This window comes from Strix aluco, chromosome 11 (genome assembly GCF_031877795.1).
Source record: "Strix aluco isolate bStrAlu1 chromosome 11, bStrAlu1.hap1, whole genome shotgun sequence".
Lineage (NCBI taxonomy): Eukaryota > Metazoa > Chordata > Aves > Strigiformes > Strigidae > Strix > Strix aluco.
The window spans coordinates 6,510,001-6,531,708 of NC_133941.1; the positions used below are offsets into that span (position 1 = coordinate 6,510,001).

A 21,708-nucleotide genomic window follows, 5' to 3' on the forward strand; every position below is an offset into this window, starting at 1 on the left:
TTTTTTAATTATTTATTATTATTATAAATATCCTTCATTGAAACAGTAGTCTCTTCAAACAGTTCTTGTAATTTTAGGAACATTTGTCTCTTTTCTTTTTTAATTCCTTCAGCAGGAGCGCTCCATTCCTACTGAGATGAACAATTTTCTTCCTTCCCCACCCCTTAAAAAATTTTCTACATACAGTGTAGCAGTGAGTCACTAGAGAACAGTCTGGATCAAATTATTCAAACTTGGTCATAAAATCCTTTTCCTATATTATATTAATGGCTACCCCCATTTACTATATTGGGGAGGGGGGAAAGTAGCCCAATAAAGGAATTATTCTTAAGAAATCTACAAAGAATGTAGAAACAAAATTTTATAATCCTTTAGGACCAACATTTGGCAAGTAATTAAAAAAAAAAGAATACACTGAAAAATACTTTCTTTAATATTATACATCAGGCACAACACTTTTTTTTTTTTTTGTTATAAGATTTCATCTGCATAAAAGGTTTGTAGGATCAGCAGGTGCCGGATGTCTCCTCGCCTGCGAAAGCCGGATGGTTTCTGCTCCTGCACTCTCTCCTCCGCTCCCATGGCGTGGGGAAGGTGGCGGGGACCCCGGAGGAGCCCCTCAGATGCTGAGGTCGGTGCTGCACTCCTTGTACGGCCGCCTGCGCTGCTCGGGCGGGTGCCTGCGGCTCGGCTCGTGCTTCCAGCCGGGGTCTTCCCTCTCCCGGTGGCCGACTCGCTCCTCCCTGAGCCGTCTGTCGGGTGACCTCTCCCTCCGCCGGTCAGATGACTTGGCCCGCCGGTCGAGCGAGCTCTCTCTTCTCCGATCGGGCGACCTCCTTGGCTCTGTCAGTCTCTCCAGCGACCGCCGCCGGCGGCTGGGCGACCGCTCTCTGCGCCTCTCGGGGGAGAGGTCTCTCCTCCTCTCGTGTCGCTCCCGCCTCTCCAAAGTGTTGTCAGCGCTCCTCGTCCCTTCCCTCCGCTTTTCGGGAGACCTCCTCTTCTGCCCGTTCACCACCGCCCTCTCCGGCTGCCTCTCGTGCCTCTTCTCCGGCGACCTCTCCGTCCTCCTGCCTGGCACGTGGTCGTTGGTTTTAGAAGTCCCATTCCAAGTGTGGTGTTCATTGGGATGTCTGCTAAACTCTCTGCTGCCTTTTAGGTCTCTAACGTAAGTCCGCTTGTCCCCATGTTGTGATGATTTGTGAAGGTCTGGTGGATAACTGGACTCCGATGATGGGTGCTGTCGTCGGTCGGATGGCACGGGTTTCATTTCCGATACATTTTGTGAACCTGTGGCGGGACTGTTCCTGTCACTGCTGGGGTCTGAAAGAAAATAACAGCAAAGCGTTTGGTACCGATGCCTTCCGCGGCGCCGTGACACCACTTAGCACTCTTCAGACTTCATTAGTGACAAAAACAAACAACTGTTAAAGCAGTCAGCGAAGGCTAACCGAAGCTTTTGTTAATTTAACTGCGAACAACGAGAGTTACAGGTTAGTACTGGTGCTGCTCTGTTCGTTAGCCGTGTTTTGGTCCAAGCTGATATCATCTTTATGCTCTTCTGGTCATGGGGCATTTTACATTTTCCCCAAGTCCAATTCATAATGTTTCAGTTACACTACTTTCCAGTGGGAAAAAAAAAATTATTGTAGTGCAGGTTGTTGGCTGTTTTTTTTAACAGTTTCCAATAAAGAGGGCTATTAGGAAACAATTTTTTAAAGTCTTTTGAAAGAACTGCCTTCCAGGTGCGGGAGGCCTTGTTTCAAATAGCAGAAAATGTACAGAAAATAGAATTGATTATTAAGTTTTCACCTCGTAAAATAGCATTTTGAAGGTGCGAGAATTAGACTGTAATCATGCAATTTCCATTTCATTTAAGACATTACTTAATCTCACTTAGTTCTACCATGTTACGAAAAGTCCTAGGGTAGATTTTGGTTTTGCCACAATGATTCGAACAACGATGACAGAAGTTATGATTTTTTCACATCAAAGCGATGGAAAGATATTGTAATATGTAGGATGGCTTTGATTACAACCTAATCTCCAGTTCATTATTTTTAATGTAGTATTTCAGGTAAAGTACAGCTGAGCTACCTCTGCAAGACAAACTGCAAAGCACAAAAAAACCAACCCCAAACCTGAAAACCAGCCCTGCGCTGTAGCTAAGCTGCAATTACTCACGTCATTTGTAATGGATGTTTATGAATGATTCATTATAGACATGCCAAACATTAAAGTAGCTGCACTGACTTAATGCGAGCATTGCTCTTACTTGCTAATTGTTTTCTTTTTTAAAGTAACTTCTGCACGGCAGCTCGGCTGGCGTTAGCTGCGCTTCCTGCACGCTTCCTGCCGCTTGCACCAAGGCACCCACCTCGAGGCGGCCTGTCCTGGTGGCAAGGACTGAAAACCCTCACAAACACTTGTGGGGACAGATTTTTTTTTTTTCTTCTCTGTTTTTCTCCTTTTTTGTCTTCCCTCCCCCAAGCCAAACACTCTACATGCTCATTCCTCCTGCCATCACACAAAGTGTCTCCCCTTTGATGGCATTTCCATTCCTTAGCTTGGGAGGGTCCGTGTGTGCATGGGCCATGATTTTTGTGATTTCCAGGTGAAACCCGTGTTGTGACTCACGTGTGTACATTTTTGCTTATTAGCTTTTTCAGGCAGCAGCTGGGGACCACATCGCTTTTCTGTAGCTGTAAGCACATGGCTTGCGGCAACCTGGCTATCACACAAGGTACAAGCGGGGTTTAAACGTGTCCTGTGGTGTACTTAGAATTCAGGGGACGCAGGGTGCTCGGAATGAATTGTACATATAAAATATAGCGAAGCGGAAAGCAATGTGAGGGAATTAGGCCACAGCACAAAAACACCTAATATTGATTTTAGCTACAAACCGTAGTTTGATTATGGCCCATAAGGTAGAAGCAAGACTCCCCGAGCTTGTCATTTCTCATACATGCAGCGATATTAGGAGGTATCATCGCTGAGGAAGGAAGAGCCCAGCACCAAGAAAAGTAAGAGAAAGAGAAAGAGAAAAGTAGAAAATTTAGATACCCTAGAATAAAGATGAAAGAAAGAAAAATCTTCATATTTTATCTTAGAATAAAGAAAGTTTATTTTTCCAGTCAGATTGTCTAGGCTTCACCCAAATATAAGGCTGCAAAGACAGCAGTTGTTATTATCGTGACATTAAGAGACATCTAAGAGGTGATTCAATAACCCAGACAACGAGAGCATCCATTCTAAAAGACAGCTGGAACAGCGACACAGAACGTCATAGAAAAAACATTAACAATCAAACAACGAAAAATAAAGTCCACCAGAGACCACAACATTAAAAATAAGTACAAAACTCATTACAAAAATATACAGCCTCATAGAGAAGCACGTTCCAATCGAGTCAGAAAAATATTGGAACTTAACATTATTAGAGGAACCATTTGCGACTGCAGCGAACAGAACGAAGAGAGGAAGGAGTCCCAAATGTTACAAGGATATTCTTTACAGTAGTGCAGCCCCTGTATATTAAATCCTTGCTTGGAGAATGAACTTTTAGTGGTTTAGCATTAGCCAAAAGAAAATTGGTGGTGGATTTCCACCCTCAGTGCAACAGACATATGCTTTGAGAAGTGAAGCACTTAATTTACAGGGTATTTATGCAGTCTAGCATATGATACAGTACTGTACATCCAAAGGAGTATAGGAAAAGACAAAATAGAAAGAACATTACAGAATTTCAGTGCCATCATTGAACCTTCTGGTGTGCTATTTATATTACAGAAGTGTAAACCCACAACTTCCCTTCCATATTGTTAAACACCTCAATTGTTTGTTTGTTATACTCTGAATTGGTCATTTTAAGTTAAATAATGAGCAGAGTGAGCAGAAACTCTCAAACGTGGTACAGTAAATGAAAAGAAAATCTAGTTCATAAATTGTGCAGAAGGGTTTTGTTTCTGGTTTTAGGACATGGAGTGAATGATAAACACAGAACTTAGTGACACAGAAATAACCCAAATACGGGGAGAAAAGTATAAAGGACATCCCTTCAATCATCAGTTTCTATAGAAACCTCAAAGACCTTTGGTTGGGAGTAGCCCTCCATCGAGGGCACAATATTTGACAATTATCTCAAATAAATAAGACATAATTATAATATTAAATAGTGTGCTAAGTTAAGCCACCCAGCAATCCAACCTCCAGGGGAAGAAAAGGAAATCTAATGTAATTCTTAGTAAGAAACAAGGACTGAATGTTTCCCCCAAGACAGATACGAGAGCATCTTTTCATAACCTCCTCACCTTTTCAGACCTTAAAGATTAACTAGTTGAAACCAGCAGATGGTTTAAGGGGGGAGAAAAGGGCTCAGGAGGCCAAATCAATATATTTTTTGCAGTAAAGCTTTTTTTTTTCTTCTTTTTCTTAAATAACTTTATAAATATTTACATAAATATTAAGGGAAGGCAAAAATCTCATACGCCATCTCAGCATTCATGTCTATGGATACAGACAGGAACTAAGAGAAAAACCTAACAAAAAAAAAATCACTGCTTCAGAATAATAACTCAGAATCCCAGTTTTTGCATTGATTAGAAGTAGAGACCTATTTGAAACAACAATTCAGCCGCTGAGAAACAGTTTGGCACAGTTCAATGACATTCCTTGTTTGGCTGGACAAGACAATAAGGGTTTTTTTGTTTTGTTTTGTTTTCCTCTCTGATCACCAAAAATACTGCTATGATGATCTTGCCTTACACTGCGCCCCAAGTCCATGGAAGCAAGCAAAGGATGAAATGTGTAGAAAATTCAGCACAAGCGAGGCAATTAATCATATGTTGCAAAGGTTGGTAAGACACTGGTGAGAAAGGAAAATAAAAAAGAATTCCCGCTTCAGATCTTGAGACAAATCATTCATGGAGTGATGCCAGGGAAGAAAGGAATGTTTTCATAGTTTGACCCACCATATTCTGGGACAGAGCCATCTCCACGTTTCAGAAACAGGCGGACCCTGCGGCCACCGTTTTTAATCAGTTCGATGGCCCGAGCATGCTTCATGTTCTTGGTAGTTTCTCCGTTGATCTCTAAGATTTCATCACCGATCTGTCAATGTAATAAAAGAGTCTAAGATTAGAAACAAGCCCCCACGAGGGTCACCACCAGCACACCACAATGGCCACAGCAAATGTTGAAGAAGAACTATGCACCAGGTGAAGCTGAATACACCCAACTCCTTCCAGTGACAGTCCACAAAAATCAGCATGCAGGGGCCCGGGAGACATGAAGATGACAGGGAAAGCTTGAGGTATCAAAATATTTCATTGCTGTTCTGTAAAACCACACTGCATTACTGTATTGCTCAATACGTAGAGCTGTGTTACAACGGGTGTGATTTTATTTTAATTTGATTATTTGTAAATTCTTTGGTCAAAATGGTTGTTTGTTTTACAGTCTGCTGTAACTGGGATGTTCAAACACCTTTTTCAGGTCCATTTCTCACTTGGATATAGATACCTACAGTGAACCATCAAAACTGCTTTTGTAAATAAAATCATTCATCAGGATAGGAAAACAGGGCTTGGAAGAGCTTGTCAAAGCACTGACTTCCACAGGGCAGCACTGATTTATTTTCATCAGCAAAAAATTGTGGACCTATAAATCTACTCCTTGCAAAAGAATTTTGAAAATGCACTTCACATGATATATCTGGAGAAGAAAAAGACATATGCTGTAAAGTTATAATGCATTCTCTCACAGAGGAGCAAGGAGTACATAAAACTTGGCAATTTTATTTTTCTGTAGGCATTTTTTATAACATATGCCCTTGTTATAATGTTTATACTTTAGCTGATATGTGAAGTTAACAGTTAATACTAATAAAAAACTGTATGGTAATTTCGTAAGCCATGAGTCAATATGGATGCTCTCTCTTGTCTCTGCCCACTAGCAGAGGAGAGGATCCAGATTCTCCACTCATGGCTGCAGCTTTAAAGGAGCTGACAAAGACTGTGGCTATTACATTTTCATTGCTACACGTACCTTTGTTAGGTTTTAAAAGTCAGATTATGTATGAGAATTTGGAAACCTGGGTTGGAACAAGGGGGTGAAATCTTCCAATGCACACACACTGTTACAGACTGTATACAAAGAGTGACAGAAGCCACTGACAGAAGTAAACAGGAACCACTACTCCTTTCAGTTAACATTTATTTTTCCTCTTAGCTGGCACAGCAGAAGGTGTGCCTGTAGGGGAGAGGCAGGGAAGTCAGCTTATTGCAAAGAAGCGTGTTTGCTAAATCTGTTTGTGCATACCCTCATCTTCCCACATCTCTCAGCTGGACCATCCTCAGCTAGCCGCAACACGTACAGATCCATATTATACTCCCGGCCACCTCGCAGGCTAAAGCCAAACCCTTTGGCTCCTCTTTCCAGCTCAACAGTGTAAAAGTCTTGGTCCTGCTGGAGGGAAGACAACATATGCGCAATTGAACAGAAAGTTAAATGCTGCTCTACTCTCATTTTGAAATTATTCAACCAATGAACATTATTATTTTTGTTACTCATAATTAAAAAAAGAAAGTCAGTTGAGTTTTCACGCCCAGACTAGGATTTCCAGCCTCCTCAGATCCCACCCTGCAATTTGGAGTGCCAACAGTGGCCTGCAAAGGGCTGGTTTTTAGGCACCTCTGTGCCCAGGGTGAAAAGGCACATTTCTGGGGGGTGGTTAGCTTTCTACCAACCGCAAAGGAAGGCCAGGGCAACCTCACCTCCAGTGCCAGGCTTTAGTTAAATGTCTAATGATAACTGGGATCACTCTATGTCACGGTGCTGGCTTTTCTGTTACCACCTCATCTATTCCTTTGCAAGAAGCTCAGAAGCATGTGCGTCGTTTTTCTCTACAGCACAAACACTGTTAGCGTAGTGATGTTCTGAAGTCCCTAATGGTTACATCTGGGATGGTCAGTGGCAAGGGAAGTTAACATGAGATAGATAATCTTTCTAATAAGATGCCATCTGAGAAAGCTGGAACGCTCTAGCTATTGCCCCTTATTAAGTTTTACTCTTTTTTTGTCCTCTGAATCTATCATTTGCATACAACAGTACTTTCTGGAGAGGCCCCTCAAAAGATACAATTCAATAAACAAACACATAAATTACTACTGTCATAAAAATGCCAGCTTTTTTTCCCCTTTTTTTTTCCTCCCTTAAAGTCTCGATGAGAATGTGCTGGAAATGTTTCTCAGCTGAAACAACAGCAACACATATGAAGAAACTAATCAGCAAATTCCTCTTTCTTCAGCAAACAGACTGAGGGAGAACAGCTTCCCAGCAGGAATTTTCAAGGGAGATATTTGAACACAGCCGTTAAGCAGTTTGGAAGCAGCAGTCTGTGGTAAACAAAACAATGAGAAAGGTACTCCTTACCTGTGCTGCTTGGGGTGGTTTGAAATCAAACTGGGATTCCTGCTTTGGTTTGGTGTTGTTCCTGCTGTAATGAATGAGAGAAAGAGGGAAAGAGGAAAAATACAGCTCATGGGATGTCAAGACGATCAAGAAGTAACCAAAGAGAGAACATGTCAACATGCTCTCCTCAAGGAAAACAATCTGACCTGGTCTCCTGTGGTATTTGCTGAGGAGTATGTGTGGTTGTAATTGTAGCAATTTTTTCTGCATTGGTCAATAAAGTAGCATTGGAGGATTCTGCAAAATAAATTTTTTTTTCATTATGAGGGAAGACCATTGGCTATTCAATGAAAGAAATTTGCAAAGGTATTTCACTGGAAAGCATCATTATGTTGTTTTTAAAGAACTTGAAATTGGCTCAAATTTCTTAAATCCAAAAATTAACAGGATAAAGTCTAAGTAAAGTCACAGTAATTATGTACATGAAACTGTATACTCAATTGGAAAAATTTGAAAAAAAAAAAAAGGGGGGAGGGAAATCTGGATTAGAAACACCTCTGACCGTTAGACATACTCAGAACAAAGACCGACTTGTGGAAGAAGGGTTGAAGAATGTTTTGTCTGTTGTCTAATGACATGAATTCCAATCATTGAAGTCTCCAAATATGGTAAGTTGGCTGGATTAGTTTTATAGCAGCAATAACTATTCCATGGATTATAAGCTTATCAGTGCTTCCTCCATCAGAAACAGCAATCTTCAGTAGGATCGAGATGTGGCTTTTATCTAATACCTCACAAGGTGATACTGAACGTGGCTAAAACCCAAACTTACTGAAATCTCTCTTTGAAATACAACCCACTACTGCCTGAGAACTCAAAGCTGCACGTAGGGAGGTGGAACCACCTGTACCAAATGCATCAATAGCTCTGGGTACCATTTACAACAGGGCTCACTGAGAGAATGCAGAGAGCAGGATTAACTTCAAAACTTAATTTATGCCATGGTAAAGGATGCTCAGCCCAAAATCCTGTGCAAATGCCATACTTCTCTATGTGTGGCAGGAGGTGCTTGCAGGAGAGGTCCTCCCTCCTGCTTCACAAAACTGGGAAGGGAGTTGCTATAGACACAACTGAAAAGTGACTATCTAGGTGTCCCTCACAGTATGGCATGGCAAAATGGTCCCCTTGTCATTTTGGAGCTTTATCATACACTTCAGTAAGACCAGAGTTAACCCAGAACTCGTTTAAAATTCTGCCTAAAATGAAGGCCATTCAATGCCATTAGCCAAATATTAGCAACACAGTTTTTGAGGACTGACCTGGAACTCTTGCGTATTGATCTCGACACATTTTCCAGAAATGCATATTGTATTAATCCTGAACTGAAATTAGTACTGAAGAGTTTCAAATTTTGAATTGCTCCCGAAGTCAGCAGAGGTTTGAATACAGAGGAAGAGTTGGTGGTACATGCTTAACCACTCAAAATGTCGAACAGTTACATTGGTTGCATGTGGAGAATGATGGGCACAGTCAATAGAAACACCCACTCATTAGGCATAGTGTTCCCAGCTGAAGTCACTGCAGTGGTAGGCACTCACTCCTCTGTGGAACAGTTCTGCACCCAGGAGACCCCCACTCTGTGACTATATCCATTCTATCTGGGAGATGACCACAGATTGCAGGTAATTACAAAATACTGATCACAATCCACTTTTCGAGGTCAAAATCTAAACTGAATGCACGATCAGTGGTTAAAATGACGCACCTTGTTTCCTGACTGAATTTCTCCAACTCCAATCCCATTTCAAAATAAGCCATCATCAGACTACAGCAACAAAAACTGGGTGGAAACATCTGGCTCTCCAACATAAAATTACAAGGTCTTCTACCCTACCCTTGTTTGCTGCTTAAGCTCCAGGCATCCGGTAATTCATTTTATTGACTATGGAGAAATCTGCCGTTATTAAACAGAGTCCAGCTGTAATACAAAATTGCAGAAACGGGAGGTTTTTTGCTTGAATTAAGGAGAGGTGGTGGTCATAGGCTTACTTGGTCCTGAGAGCATATTTTATTTCATGGATTTATTTTAATTGTGGAGAAGTCTAAATGAGGTGAAGGTTTTTCCTTCTGTAGCTAGTGCATGTAACTCAGGAAAAGTGAAAGAGAAAAAGAACCATTTAAACAGATGGGTGCAATGAGAGCACAGCTCCTTTGCCTGAAGCACTGTGCCCAACTTAACAAGCCCAAACCCTCGGCATATGGAGCTGTAGCATCTTCCAGACCAGAGCTGGCTTGTGTCCAGTGCCTCAGAGAGCAAGAGAGACTCCTGGGTCTACCTGCACCTCTCAGGGTAGGCATGACCAAAACATATCCTTAGGAGGATGTGCCATTGACAACTGACTTGTCTGAGGAAGAGATGTTCCTATGTGTGGTTACAGTATTGGATTTTAAGAAATAATTCTGTGTATTTTGTAAAGATGCCTTGATGCTAAAATTGGTCTCCAACATAAGAAGTCCCCAAAACACAGTTAAGTGTTCTGTATTCATCCAGAACAAAAGCCTCTGAAATCCTGCACAAATATTTGGAGATCAGATGAAGATGGGCTTCAAAGAGAATGCAAGATTCCTACCCTTTAGTAGGTCACATTAAGAATACCAAGTAGAGCAACAACACATCTTTGGTACAGATGTAGCTTCACGCCACTGTACTGCATCTATCTTTAGCCCACCCTACCCCATGAGTCAGGAGTTGTGCATAATTTTGCTAGTTTTTTAGACACTGGATCAGGACGTATGCCAGCCACCATGCAAAACTGGAACAGAACACAAATGTAACAAAAATTATCTCTAGTAGAATTACAATTGTACATTCTAAATCCTACATATTTCATTGATTCCTTGCCCTGTGCTGCCCTAGAACACTCAGACACCAATTAAATGCCTAATCTAAGCTTGTCATTTTTCAGTTCTCTGTATCCTTGCATCAGCTGGTAGCATGTTAAAGCATCATAATTTCATTGCAGATACACTCCTGCAGTGGTCTACGGCAATGAGTTGGTGCAAGACTTATTACAAAGCAAAAACCCTTGGTGTTTTTAATAATGTTAGAAGAGATTAGCAGTGTGAGTTTGTTGTGAGTCTTGTGATGAGCCTTAGTTTCATGTTTATCTGAAGTATGGCTTCTGATTTATCCTTCCCCCCCACACCTTTAAGTACACCGGTAGACCATTTATATTTACCTAAAAAGCACCCAAAAGTCAGCAAAAACAACAGATCAACAAAAGCACCCAAAGACAACAACAAAAAACCAACATACAGACCAATTTCTTAAATCTCATGGGGTTTAGAGCAAACTTCTCAGTGATTTTGAGAGTATCTGGTCTTACTGGCTTTTAGAAATTAAATGTAGGTAATACTGTGCAAAGTTGGCAATCTGATTTGGAATTTCAAAGGGACAGTAAATAAAAAGCCTTGAAGCCTGCACTGCTGTGAGACAGAACATTTGTCTCCTTCCCTAAATTACAGCTTTCCACCTTCTCTAGTAAAACATGATGTCAGTCACAGGTACAGGTTTCCCTTCTAACCTAAGTAATTTAACATGGTATTTTGTACATATATTTGCATGAACAAGACTGGTTGAGAATTCACGTCAGGAGGCTATATTATTCTTAAAAATTTTTAAATCATTCAAAAGTTATTTATTTCTGAAGTATTTCTGCCTTTTTTTTTTTTTAATATATATATATTTATTTAAGGGATCACCTTCCTTGATTGTGATCAGATACCAAAATACAGGTAATAAACAATTCTCTTCCCAGTTTACCTTCCAAAACCAGCATGCACAGGCCAGCTCAGATGTTAGCCTGATTCACAGCCATTTTATTATTCATGAACACTCAATTTGCTGGAAGCAGCAAAGGATATATACCACTTGACCTGGTAGCTACTAAATAGTAGGAAAATAAAGCCTTTATGCAAAACAGATCATCCCGAACAGAAATAATTTATATAACCAGATCATTTCTCATCCTGGCCTATTTTTATCCTAAACTTATAGCATAATCATGCTCTGTGGGGTAACCAAATCCATGTTTCAGATTAGCAAGTACAAGAGTTAGAACTACCGAATGCTTCTCACTGGAAATCACATCATGTAACTTCTTCATTCTGCTTTACAGGTCCCAGGTTCAACTCAGTCATACTTTCTCAACCTTTCTTTCACATTTAATCACTCTCTCTACATTTAACTGAATGCAAATAATGTCCTGTACAACTCTAAGAAATGCTCATTAGCACTGTATCTGAGCCATCAAATCTTATACCTGTGGATTCAGCTTAAAAAGAGAGCAGTGTAGAAAGATTTCTGCCTAATGAGTTCTCACTATAAACCTATCCACAGCAGAGAAGGACAATGAACAAACAAAATACTCAGAATTTAGAACCACAGCGATTTTGGTTCTGCTACAGATATTTTACATGCGTTTCTGCTCTGTTTCTATTTGGCATCACAGCTAGGGATCAATTTAATGAAACTGATAGATAACACAGATCCTTACTTTTATTAAACAGTTCAGTGATCTGAAACTAGTACCAAGTGTCAGCATATTATTAGGGATCCTGCACATTCCCTCTGATCTGAAACAGTCACATCCTGTCTAGTGTAACTCTTACAACAGCTGTAAGCACAGAGCAGCTCCAGAGCCATCGCCATTTAAGTCATTTCAAAATGTACTGAGCTCGCTCCCAAAGCAACCTACCCAGAATAAAAACAAATCTTCTTTTTGAACAGCTTAAAACATGACAAAGTGTTTCTCCCTTTCTGTGAACTCTTTACTCTATAGCTGGTTTGTGTATATACAAAGCTTCAGGAATCCCACATACTAACAAGTGATCCCCAAATATTTTAAAGCTGCGTTATTAACCTAAGAATCAAATCAAAGTGTACCGAGATATGCATCAAATTTACAGATCATTTTAAGGAGGTACGTGGAGAAAAATGATAGAATGGAATATTGGTTTTTTATTGTAGAATTAGCACCTCCCTGTTTAAAAACAGAACTCCCATTTCTATAGAACGAAACAAAAAATAAAGCCATGGAAGACTCACAACCTCCCTCACCACTAATTCTCAAAGTGGGAGTGTAAATTGAGTCCTCCATGACTTCGAAGCTCTGACTGATGCAAAAAGCCCAGGAACAAAACCAATAAAAGGGTCAGATAAGACAGCAGGAAACATATACTTTACCATCTCCTGGAATGATGCGCAGGGTAACGGTGTTTCCCGCTTCCTTAATGAGGTTGACGATGTCTGAATGCGACTTGTTGGTGATGGAGCACCCATTCACGGCCAAGATCCGATCGCCTACTTTCAGCTTGCCACAGCGGTCTGCGGGACTCCCTTCAATAATCCGACCTATTTTGTGAGGCATGGCCACACATGCATTTCCCGCTTTTGTATTGGTTTGGGGGTTGTTTTTGTTTTGGTTTGTTTTGGTTTGGATTTTAATTGTTTACATAAGTGGGAATATGTTGAAGGGGAAAAGGAGAAAAAGGGTTGAAAAGGGAAAGAGAAGGTTAAGGGTTAATTAATTAATGCATCAAGCAAAAGTTATTATAGGATAGCTTTGCTGCCAGTGTTCAAAACATTGGCAATCAACTAGTATGAGTGAACGATATTTTACTTCTTTTACAAAAAGGTGTTTTGTTAATCGCTCAAAACTCCCCCCACCTTTATTTCTGTTAATAAATGGTGAGATTTTTATAGACTACAACTGCACTTAGCAGATCCATCATAACCCAAATCCTGATTTTATTTTTGAACAACAAAAAAATTGAAACTGTTTGTAGAAAACACAACCTTCCTCCTCCAAGATTACACTGGTATCAGCCTCTCTAGTCCTTCTCTAAGTCAACTGCTGTTCAAGCTTCTGCCAATGTTTTGTTCTTTCTCAATTTAGAAAGATAAAATCGTTCTAGGCCTAAGAGGGAGTGTGGCTCCTTTTGTACCATGAAGACCCACTCTATCAGCGCTGCATGGGGAAGCAACATGAAACAGTTTTCTTCCATCGTGAATAAAGGTACTACCAGGGAAGGTACAGGACACTACAGATGGGCCAAGACTGACAAAAGTTTGGTGCCTGTTTGGTGCAGGCATCCACCTCAGCCCTGTTAACCCTTCCTGTTTAATGATCTTAGATGGCATCAGGACGGGAGCAGGGAAGGAATTAGGACTTCTTCATTTAAACACCTCTAAAACAACACACAAAACCGTTGAGACGTCTGACCCACAGCAAGAGCACTTTAGGATGAATGTGTTTTGGAGACAAAATTCTCCTCCTGTTCCATGCAATTGTTTGTTCCAAAAACATAGGGTTGTCCATAAAATCCAGAATTGGGACACAGGGGATACACAACTTCATTCAGATAAATCCACTGGGCTTTTGTACGGCTTCTTTACACAGGTAGTAGGCTCTTGAGCACGCAGCATGTGATTAAAACCATGAGGCATACAGAGTGGTCATCTCATACTCTGCATCCACACAATACATTCACCCTCAAAGATGCACTCTCCCATCTGTGCTGTAGTCTTTATATGATTAGTAGTTTTAGAGATATACATTGCTGCACACATGACAACACTAGAAAGACCATAAAGAAGAAGAGGCTAATAAAAGGAATGCGAGGTGAGAGAACAAAGCTGGAAAGATGCAATGAAAACTGGCAGAAAGTGTTAGTATTAGTTGCAAGTGGTAGGTGGATGGTTTTTTTTACTTCTTTTACTGTGACGTTAGAAAGTTCTTCCTTCTGGTAATATAAAGCCCCATCCAGTTCAAAGGCTGCTTTGAGGCTGTGAGTTCCTACTCTATCCAATCCACTGAACACAGATGACAGAACCCACACCAAAGTGATCAAGGTGGGTTTTAGAGCCAGTTTGGCCCACTGCTAAATACTACTCAGGAAACAAAAAAACTACAAAGCAGGTCCAAAGCAAGCACCACTCAGCAGAGGGAACACATCTCATGCAGAGTATTAGGAAAATGCTGAATACACTTGAAAAAAATTAAAGGAAAAACAGTGACAGATCAACAGATCTCCATGAGGAGCCCCTGCACAGAAAACTTCTAGTTAGTGGGTATCTTGGGCTAAAGCAAACACAACTCTTTACAACCTCAGGTCAACGTTTCTCTGCAGAAAAGAGTTAAGAGCATAATCTTCATACAGTAAAAGTTATTTACACACGTTTGCAAATATTTTCAGAAGATAAAAGCTCTCTCTCCGGTTTAGACTGAGTTCAGTTTACTCTATATTACATTACACTGTTGTGTTCTGGCACCAAAATACCTATTCTGGAAGAACAGTTTCCAGCAGTGAGGACAGTGCTGAGGTAGCCTATCACATGAAACCTGACAGAACTTGATGCACCAGGTCTATACTAAATATCTCCCCTTTGAAATCTGTGCTGCCATGACTACCCAGAACAGTTCTAGAAATCACCCGTCCTACATCAATACCAGCAAAGGAGGTGATGCTCCATTGATTTATTAGTAAGAGCACTGCTGATGGCCAATGGCAGGAAATTTCAGAGAAAAAAAGCCTATTAAAAAAAGGGGGAAAGGCCACTTCTTGCCACACACATGCACCTGCGTGCCCCAGAAACATTTGAGCTGTACAGTGAGACTACAATGTATTTTGTCTGCAAACCACAGCCCTGCACTGAGAGGTAGTGTGAAGGTAGCCAAGGCACATGTTCTGTCTTGCCTTTCTCCCTCCACCCCTATCACATGACACAGACTAACTTTTTCCCTAAAGTATAAGTGCATGCTGCCTCTGGCCCTTTTGGAGGAGATGGAAAGGGAAGAAAATAGCATCTCTGACTGGTTTCCCCCTTGCAATGACATTACTGCTCTAGGGCAGGCTGTTCTGCGCACACTTGCAAAAGCAGCTTATTTGTGCTTTGCAGCATATGACTCGTTTGCTCTGTAGACAGAATCATGCCTCTTTTACAGCAACACCTGGAAATGGGTGTCTGCCTAGCAGAAAGGACTGTCTTCAGAAAGAAACCATGAGCACTTCTATTAGGGCAGGATATTAGGTGTGACATCGCATGAACTTCATTTCCCCCTGTTCTGAAGAAATGTATTTGAGAAGAGGTGGAATGGGTCAAAAAAACATCTTTTTTTAACAGTATTCTCCATTTTATGTGTCACCAGCAAGCACTATTAATTAAAACTTCCCAGCTATCAGCATCCTCACTCCATAATGAGGATCAGAATAACCCTGATTGCCAAAGAGAAGTTAATCAGTTTAAGTATTATTGCTTTTAAATCAGCTGGCTCAGTTCCATCATCAGGAGACATATTTCATTCCACCTGCTCCATTTCTGCATTAGGGAACAGCATCACTGGGGGGATCCCCAGCTGCTCTTCTGAGAGCAAACCCCAGAAAGGCGTTCAGCTCGCAGGGAGAGCCGGAGCTTCAGGGAGGATCAGGCATTGCCATTGGTGGCATTTTTGCTCTTCAGGCTGGCATTTCTCATTTTGCTTTTCTCGACTCAGTACTGAACAAAACCCAGGAGGCAAACACCTACCAAGTTTTGGCCTCCAATTAAGCTATTAATTACATCAATTAGGGCACGCTCATGACTTTTAATTAAATAGATCCCCAACTCGCCTCCTTCATCCAGTGTACATGTGCACACAGCTGCAGCACTCAAATCTGCATCTCATTTGAGGCGCATTGAAAAAACCCCAAGACTTACCAAATGTTGTCCCCGCCTCTGGCCTGCTCACCGACGAGACGATGACGAAGCCGAACCCCTCGTTTTCCCCACGGCGGATTTCCACATCGTAGGGCTGGACCACGGCACTGACGACACCGCTGCCCCCGCCGCCACCACTGCCAATGCCACTGGTGCTGCCGCTGCCTGAGCTGACAGTGTTGAGGGAGTTCTGGCTGCCCTGTGGCGTTCGCTTCTCCTCTGTCAGCGAGGCTGGCTGGTTGCTGCTGTGGTGGGAAGAGGCTGGGGATGGGACTTCATTCTCTGCCTTGGGAACTGGGGTGGAAAACAAAAAGACTGTCTGAGCAGGCTGCACCACTGAGTGCTTGAAAAGCGCCGCCCCCCGAGGAAAACGTTAAAAAAAAAAGTCAAATCACCTGCTTTAATCTATAAATTATGACCATAATGACCAAGGGCTCTGTCTCCCTTTGGATGTCACCACCAACAGCTCTGTTCAGTGATGGCACTGACCACACATGCTCATCCTCTTCACTGTACGGCCAGAGCCTTTCACTGCCCATGTACAGCAGCAGTACAGTTAAACCAGTGCAGTGCCGTGTGCTTGGATGCTCCGTGGTGTTTTAAACCTGGATTACATTAGTTCAGAGGTGCCTCCTTTAGATATCACATCCTCGCTTCAGTTATATAAGTGCAACCATGCACAAGCCGAGAAGAGAGAGAGGAATATCAAATACTCATCACTCAACACCTCTCTATTTTTTAACTCAATTCTATCAGTTGAGTAGTGCTTATTGCCTTTGATTGGGATCTTAAGTAACAACAACCACCCATACTAAAGCAAAACAACTTGTGAACCAAGCTTTTCTGGATTGAAGAACCAGCAGCTATCCTCTGTACAGTCTGGCACAGTCGGGGGGAAACCATTAAACATTCTAACATTAATATTAAACAAGTGTTTAACAGCAACAGAAGTTGGAAGTGGTATTAGTTTAAAATCTAATCAGCTACCACAAGGCTTGAAGAAATCTCAAAAAAATTGCTTAGTCCACACTCTGCTCGAGTCGGGGCCAACTATACTTACTGTCAGTCCTGACAGATGTTTGCCTAATCAGCTGTTAAATATCTCCCCAGGCAATCTATTGGTTGCAATATCTAACTTAAATCTTCCCTGCTGCAACATAAGGCTATTATTTCTCGTTCTATCTAGCAGGCATATGGAGAACATATTATTCCCTTCCTTTTTGCAGCAGCCTCTTATAGTCTTGGGGAGTTTAACACCTCCTCCCCCTTCTCTGCTTTAGGCTAAACAATCCCAATTTGTTCAGTATTTCCTTGCAGACCATGTTTTCTAGAGCTCTCCTTATTCTCTCTGGTCCTCTGGACTCCCTCCAGTTGGGCTCTCTCCAACTCAAACATGTCTTTCTTGAAGTGCTGGGCCATATTGCAGCTAAACCATCATCTGCTGGGAAATCAGGAGAGTTCCCCCCCTGCCTACACCCCAGCATAGTGTTTTTCTTCACCTGAGCCAACCTCAGGTTAAAGCTTGTGGCTCACAATAGCTTCCACTTCTTGTTACTCAGCCAGTTCTCCACAGTCCATTTGTGCAGCCGAGAGCAGCATATTGCACTTGTCTCTGCTGAATGGCTGTCTCCACTAATCAGGTCACTTCTCCAATTTGGTGAATCAAAATTAAGTTGAAGATTTTAAAAGCAACAACATGAAAATGGATGCCAAACAAAATCTAAAGCTGTAAACCCATGATCCAAAGAAAAATAACTTTAAAATATTCTTGGATAGAAGTGCCTGTCTGCGCTTGCACACTCAAAGTATGTACTGAATATATAGTATTCTACATATTAAGAATACAGGAGTATAAAATTTCTCCTATATGAATCTCAAGACATGGAGTACCCATTCAGGTGAACCTAGATGGCATATAGATGACAGGAGGAATAAGGGACCAAAATTCAGGAAGAGGATTCTCTACGAAGCTATTCTGGAATTTAAAAGCCTGCAGATGTAAGGTGAAAGAAGGGATCCTGAATAATTTATCCTAGAGTAAGTGTCCACATTTGAAATGATTCAGAAATAGCTCGGTCTGGAGTAACAAGCCCCTGAATGAAATATCAAGAGGTCTCACATGCATCTAAATCTTTGATGGTAATTTCCAGCCTGGAGGTTGTAAAACTGGATAGAAAATCTTCACCCAAAACCAATACCAAAATTCAGCTGCCCTGCCCCTTCCTCCCAAAGCTCATCTCCTAAAGCTTCTCTCACATTGGCAGCCCTTTGTCAGGAATGAGAGAGAAGCTATTAGACAAGAGACATAACCTGGCATTTAATCCACAATGGGAAGAAGGAAAGAAATGAGAAGTGAACATTTAACATTGTGCAGAAGGAGCTCAGCCCTGGATAGGAATACAGAGCTATTTTAGAGGTACTGTTCTCGTCCTAACTTCCACTGCAGGCCTAATTTTCAACCTGAATGTTTTTCTGATGCTCTTTAAGATGAAAGTACATCACTGCCTATTTTTCTTCTGATGCCTAAACTTGAAAAGCTGTGTAATATCCTTTCTTTTGAATAAGTGAGCTAAACCAAATCACACATTTGAGCTCCCTAAAGGAACTCACAAGAAGAGGCAGCACCCCAATGTTACTCTCCAGTATTAAGCATAAGGTCGCATGTCATTTAGAGAGCTCATGCTGATGTCTTCATTTTCTTTGCTATCAGGACATTTTTCTGTCACTAATCTGGGTGCCACCATGCACTGTTACTTCTCTCTGCATCTTTCTGCCAGCTTTTTTTCCATCTCTTTAGACCGTACACTTGCGTAGTGTGTGCACAATGCCTAGCATAACTCAGCACACAGAAATCTCTCTATTACAACAGACGTACACACCCTGCACTACCAGAACCAATACCACTTATCAGTTTTGCATCCTGCAGTTAGCTGACTACATGTTGCAACCTCAGTTGAAGCTTCTCCTGTGCCTGGGACATCAGCCACCGCACAGCAATGCCCTCACTCGCTCTCCGCCCTTGCCTCCCCTTCTGTGGACTCTTCAGCATCTTTTCCCTCACTCCCAGTTTAAGGGTGGCTATCAGGCAGCACAGTTATTTTGGGAAGTAAATAGAAAACACAGGCAGTCAGGCATGGTGTCTGTTGCTGCATGAGTCGAACTAAAAATGGCATGTTGCAACTGAACAGTTCCCCATTTTATCAGAAACCTTCATGAAGACTGGGGAAGCCAACTGAGACTGAGAGAGTCCTGACTGGAAACAAAATATTTGAAACTTATTTGATCAAGAACAAAAAGGACTAAAAATAGGCAAAAGAGGAAGAAAAACACCATATCCCCTGAGTTTTCCCAGTATTACAAGAAGGAGCTTTTTTTCTTTAAACAGTTTGCTGAACAGATGGAGTCTGGCAAGAAAATCTACCCCTGCAGAGCGACACTGCAGCCTACCTGTGTAAACCACTTTGCGCCTGACGGTCAGATTGACGTGACCTTGTTTGGCTGCCTGTTGCATAAGCTGGACGACAAGCTGGTGCGATTTCCCGACAACAGGCGTCCCATCCACGCAGATCAGTTCATCACCTGATCTCAGGCGGCCGTCAGCATCAGCAGCACCCAGCGGTACAATGTGACCGATGTAAATCTGATGAAAAAGGAAAGAAAAAAATGGGGAAAAAAAAGGGGAAAAGGGGAAAAAAGAGGGGGAAAGGAGAAAAAAAGGGAAAGGGGAAAAAGGGGGAAAAGGGGAAAAAAGGGGAAAAAAGGGGAAAAACAGGGGAAAAGGGGAAAAGGGGAAAAAAGGGGAAAAGGGAAGAAGGGAAACAGGGAAGAAGGGAAACAGAAAAAAGGAAACAGGAAAAAAGTAAATGGAAAAAAGGAAAGGAAGAAAGAAAAAAAAAGTGTTGAGAACTATCTCAACAGTCAACTGGATGCAAGGGGCACTGGCAGTGAGACCCAATTTAGTAGGGACAAGAAATTGCTGACAAATGTCTGCTGGTCAAGAAAGCTGCTCCTGTGAAAGCCACATCGTGAAATTGTAATAAACTGACATCTTGTTTCTTTAGGCGGTCCATTCAGTCTAATGACAGATAGCCTTGGGAAATGTGTTCAACCAGACAGTGACCAGAGAGGAAGATGGTTAAAAGCACTGAGGGTCTTGTCAGGGAAGTGGATATTCAGTTTTCCTTTCAGTTGCCTCTAAGGTTTACAAGCTCCGTACCACTCGCCTGTCCGCCAACTCAGTCTTGGTTTATCTTCAGTGAGTTCTGTTGAGTTTCTCTAACATGAGAGGAATTCATGGCCTCTCTTTCCATAAATGAGCAAAATAATTTTGGCAGGGAAATATGTGGAAACTTATGCTGCTACTATGTAGCTTTGACCTGTGCAGCACATGAAAGCCTGAGACCTTCCACACGCACTGGATTTATGGTAAAGAAGTTAAGTGAATTCAAGGAGGGAATTTTGCCAATAGAAAACCTGACACCCTAAGATCAAAATACTTGCAAACCTGACCAGGATATCCTTTCCTCAATGTACAGGCAATTTCAGCCCTATCTGTTTTCATCTGGGCTATCACAAAGACAGGGAATAGCAGGGGAAGCCAAATCCATTTCAGTTATGGGAGTTTTGGTTTGCTTTTTGGAGGGAGGGTGGGAAGGAGTTGCAGGATATACACAGCACACTAGTTATTTTAACAGAGATGCTACAGCGCAGTTGTACACATCTGTACATGCTACTGCTGTGATTCTGGAAGATGACATGAGTTAAAACATGATCACTTCTAGATATACTCACAGGTTCTCCAGGCTCATTTCCACCTAGAATCCTAAATCCAAAGCCAGTTTCCTTTCTCCATAGAAAGATATCCTGTTCTTGGTAATCTGGAACTAGAAGGGAAAGAAGGGAAACTATAATTTTTAATCAAACCCCCACACCTTTATACCCAAATCAGGACTACTCTGATGTACGTGTAGAGGGATCTGCTGCACAATTTGACTCTTTAAATGAGGCGGTCTTGAATTTTTAGACATAATTAAGAACACTTATAGTTTTAAATAATAAAGGATTATTATTTAAATCACTACTAAAAATTATACACTGATTTCTACTTTCTAGGTGTCTAATTGTGACTTGCCATTTGTTTATCACTATAATATTTCCTTCCATCAACATTAGCATCATTACCCAGTGAAAGAACCTCTTCCAAATCATCAATAAATAAAAGTGTACAACAGAGAATTACTCCGCCAGAAACAATACAGCTGCCTCCTCTTTCATGGGAGACAAAAGAGCCACTTGTTATGACTTCTACTGTTTAATTAACTTTCACAAGCATAGTTTGCTAACTGTCTACTGATACTGCTTTAAATAACTACGGGACAGATCCCTGGTTGGTGTAGAACAGAAGGACTCCACTGAAAACTGTGCAGCTCTCCTGACTCTCACTTGCTCGTGTATGGGCTCTGTAAAACCACTGAACAAGAAAAACAGCTGGAAACATAAAAAAGTCCAACCTTACCTACTCATTAGTATGGTACACCAGCAAG

At 41.5% G+C, this 21,708-nt stretch overlaps 1 protein-coding gene across 26 annotated transcripts in view; it reads right to left on the bottom strand.

The window, feature by feature from the left end:
* MAGI1 (membrane associated guanylate kinase, WW and PDZ domain containing 1) overlaps positions 1-21,708 on the bottom strand; it is a 355,845-nt gene that overhangs the window by 1,527 nt on the left and 332,610 nt on the right. For 11 of the 26 annotated variants that reach the window (XM_074835919.1, XM_074835914.1, XM_074835910.1 and 8 more), the window contains 9 exons: positions 20,957-21,048; positions 19,613-19,805; positions 16,166-16,459; positions 12,653-12,856; positions 7,614-7,704; positions 7,429-7,492; positions 6,316-6,462; positions 4,968-5,106; positions 1-1,320 (listed from right to left, as the gene is read on the bottom strand). The exon at positions 1-1,320 is cut by the window's left edge and continues 1,527 nt beyond it. In XM_074835919.1, coding sequence (XP_074692020.1) covers positions 620-1,320; positions 4,968-5,106; positions 6,316-6,462; positions 7,429-7,492; positions 7,614-7,704; positions 12,653-12,856; positions 16,166-16,459; positions 19,613-19,805; positions 20,957-21,048 — 1,925 coding nt within the window. In that variant the 3' untranslated portion in view covers positions 1-619. Of the gene's footprint in view, positions 1,321-2,900; positions 2,990-3,096; positions 5,107-6,315; positions 6,463-7,428; positions 7,493-7,613; positions 7,705-12,652; positions 12,857-16,165; positions 16,460-19,612; positions 19,806-20,956; positions 21,049-21,708 lie in introns of those variants that run through there. The other 15 variants (XM_074835931.1, XM_074835933.1, XM_074835932.1 and 12 more) reach the window with 8 other exon arrangements.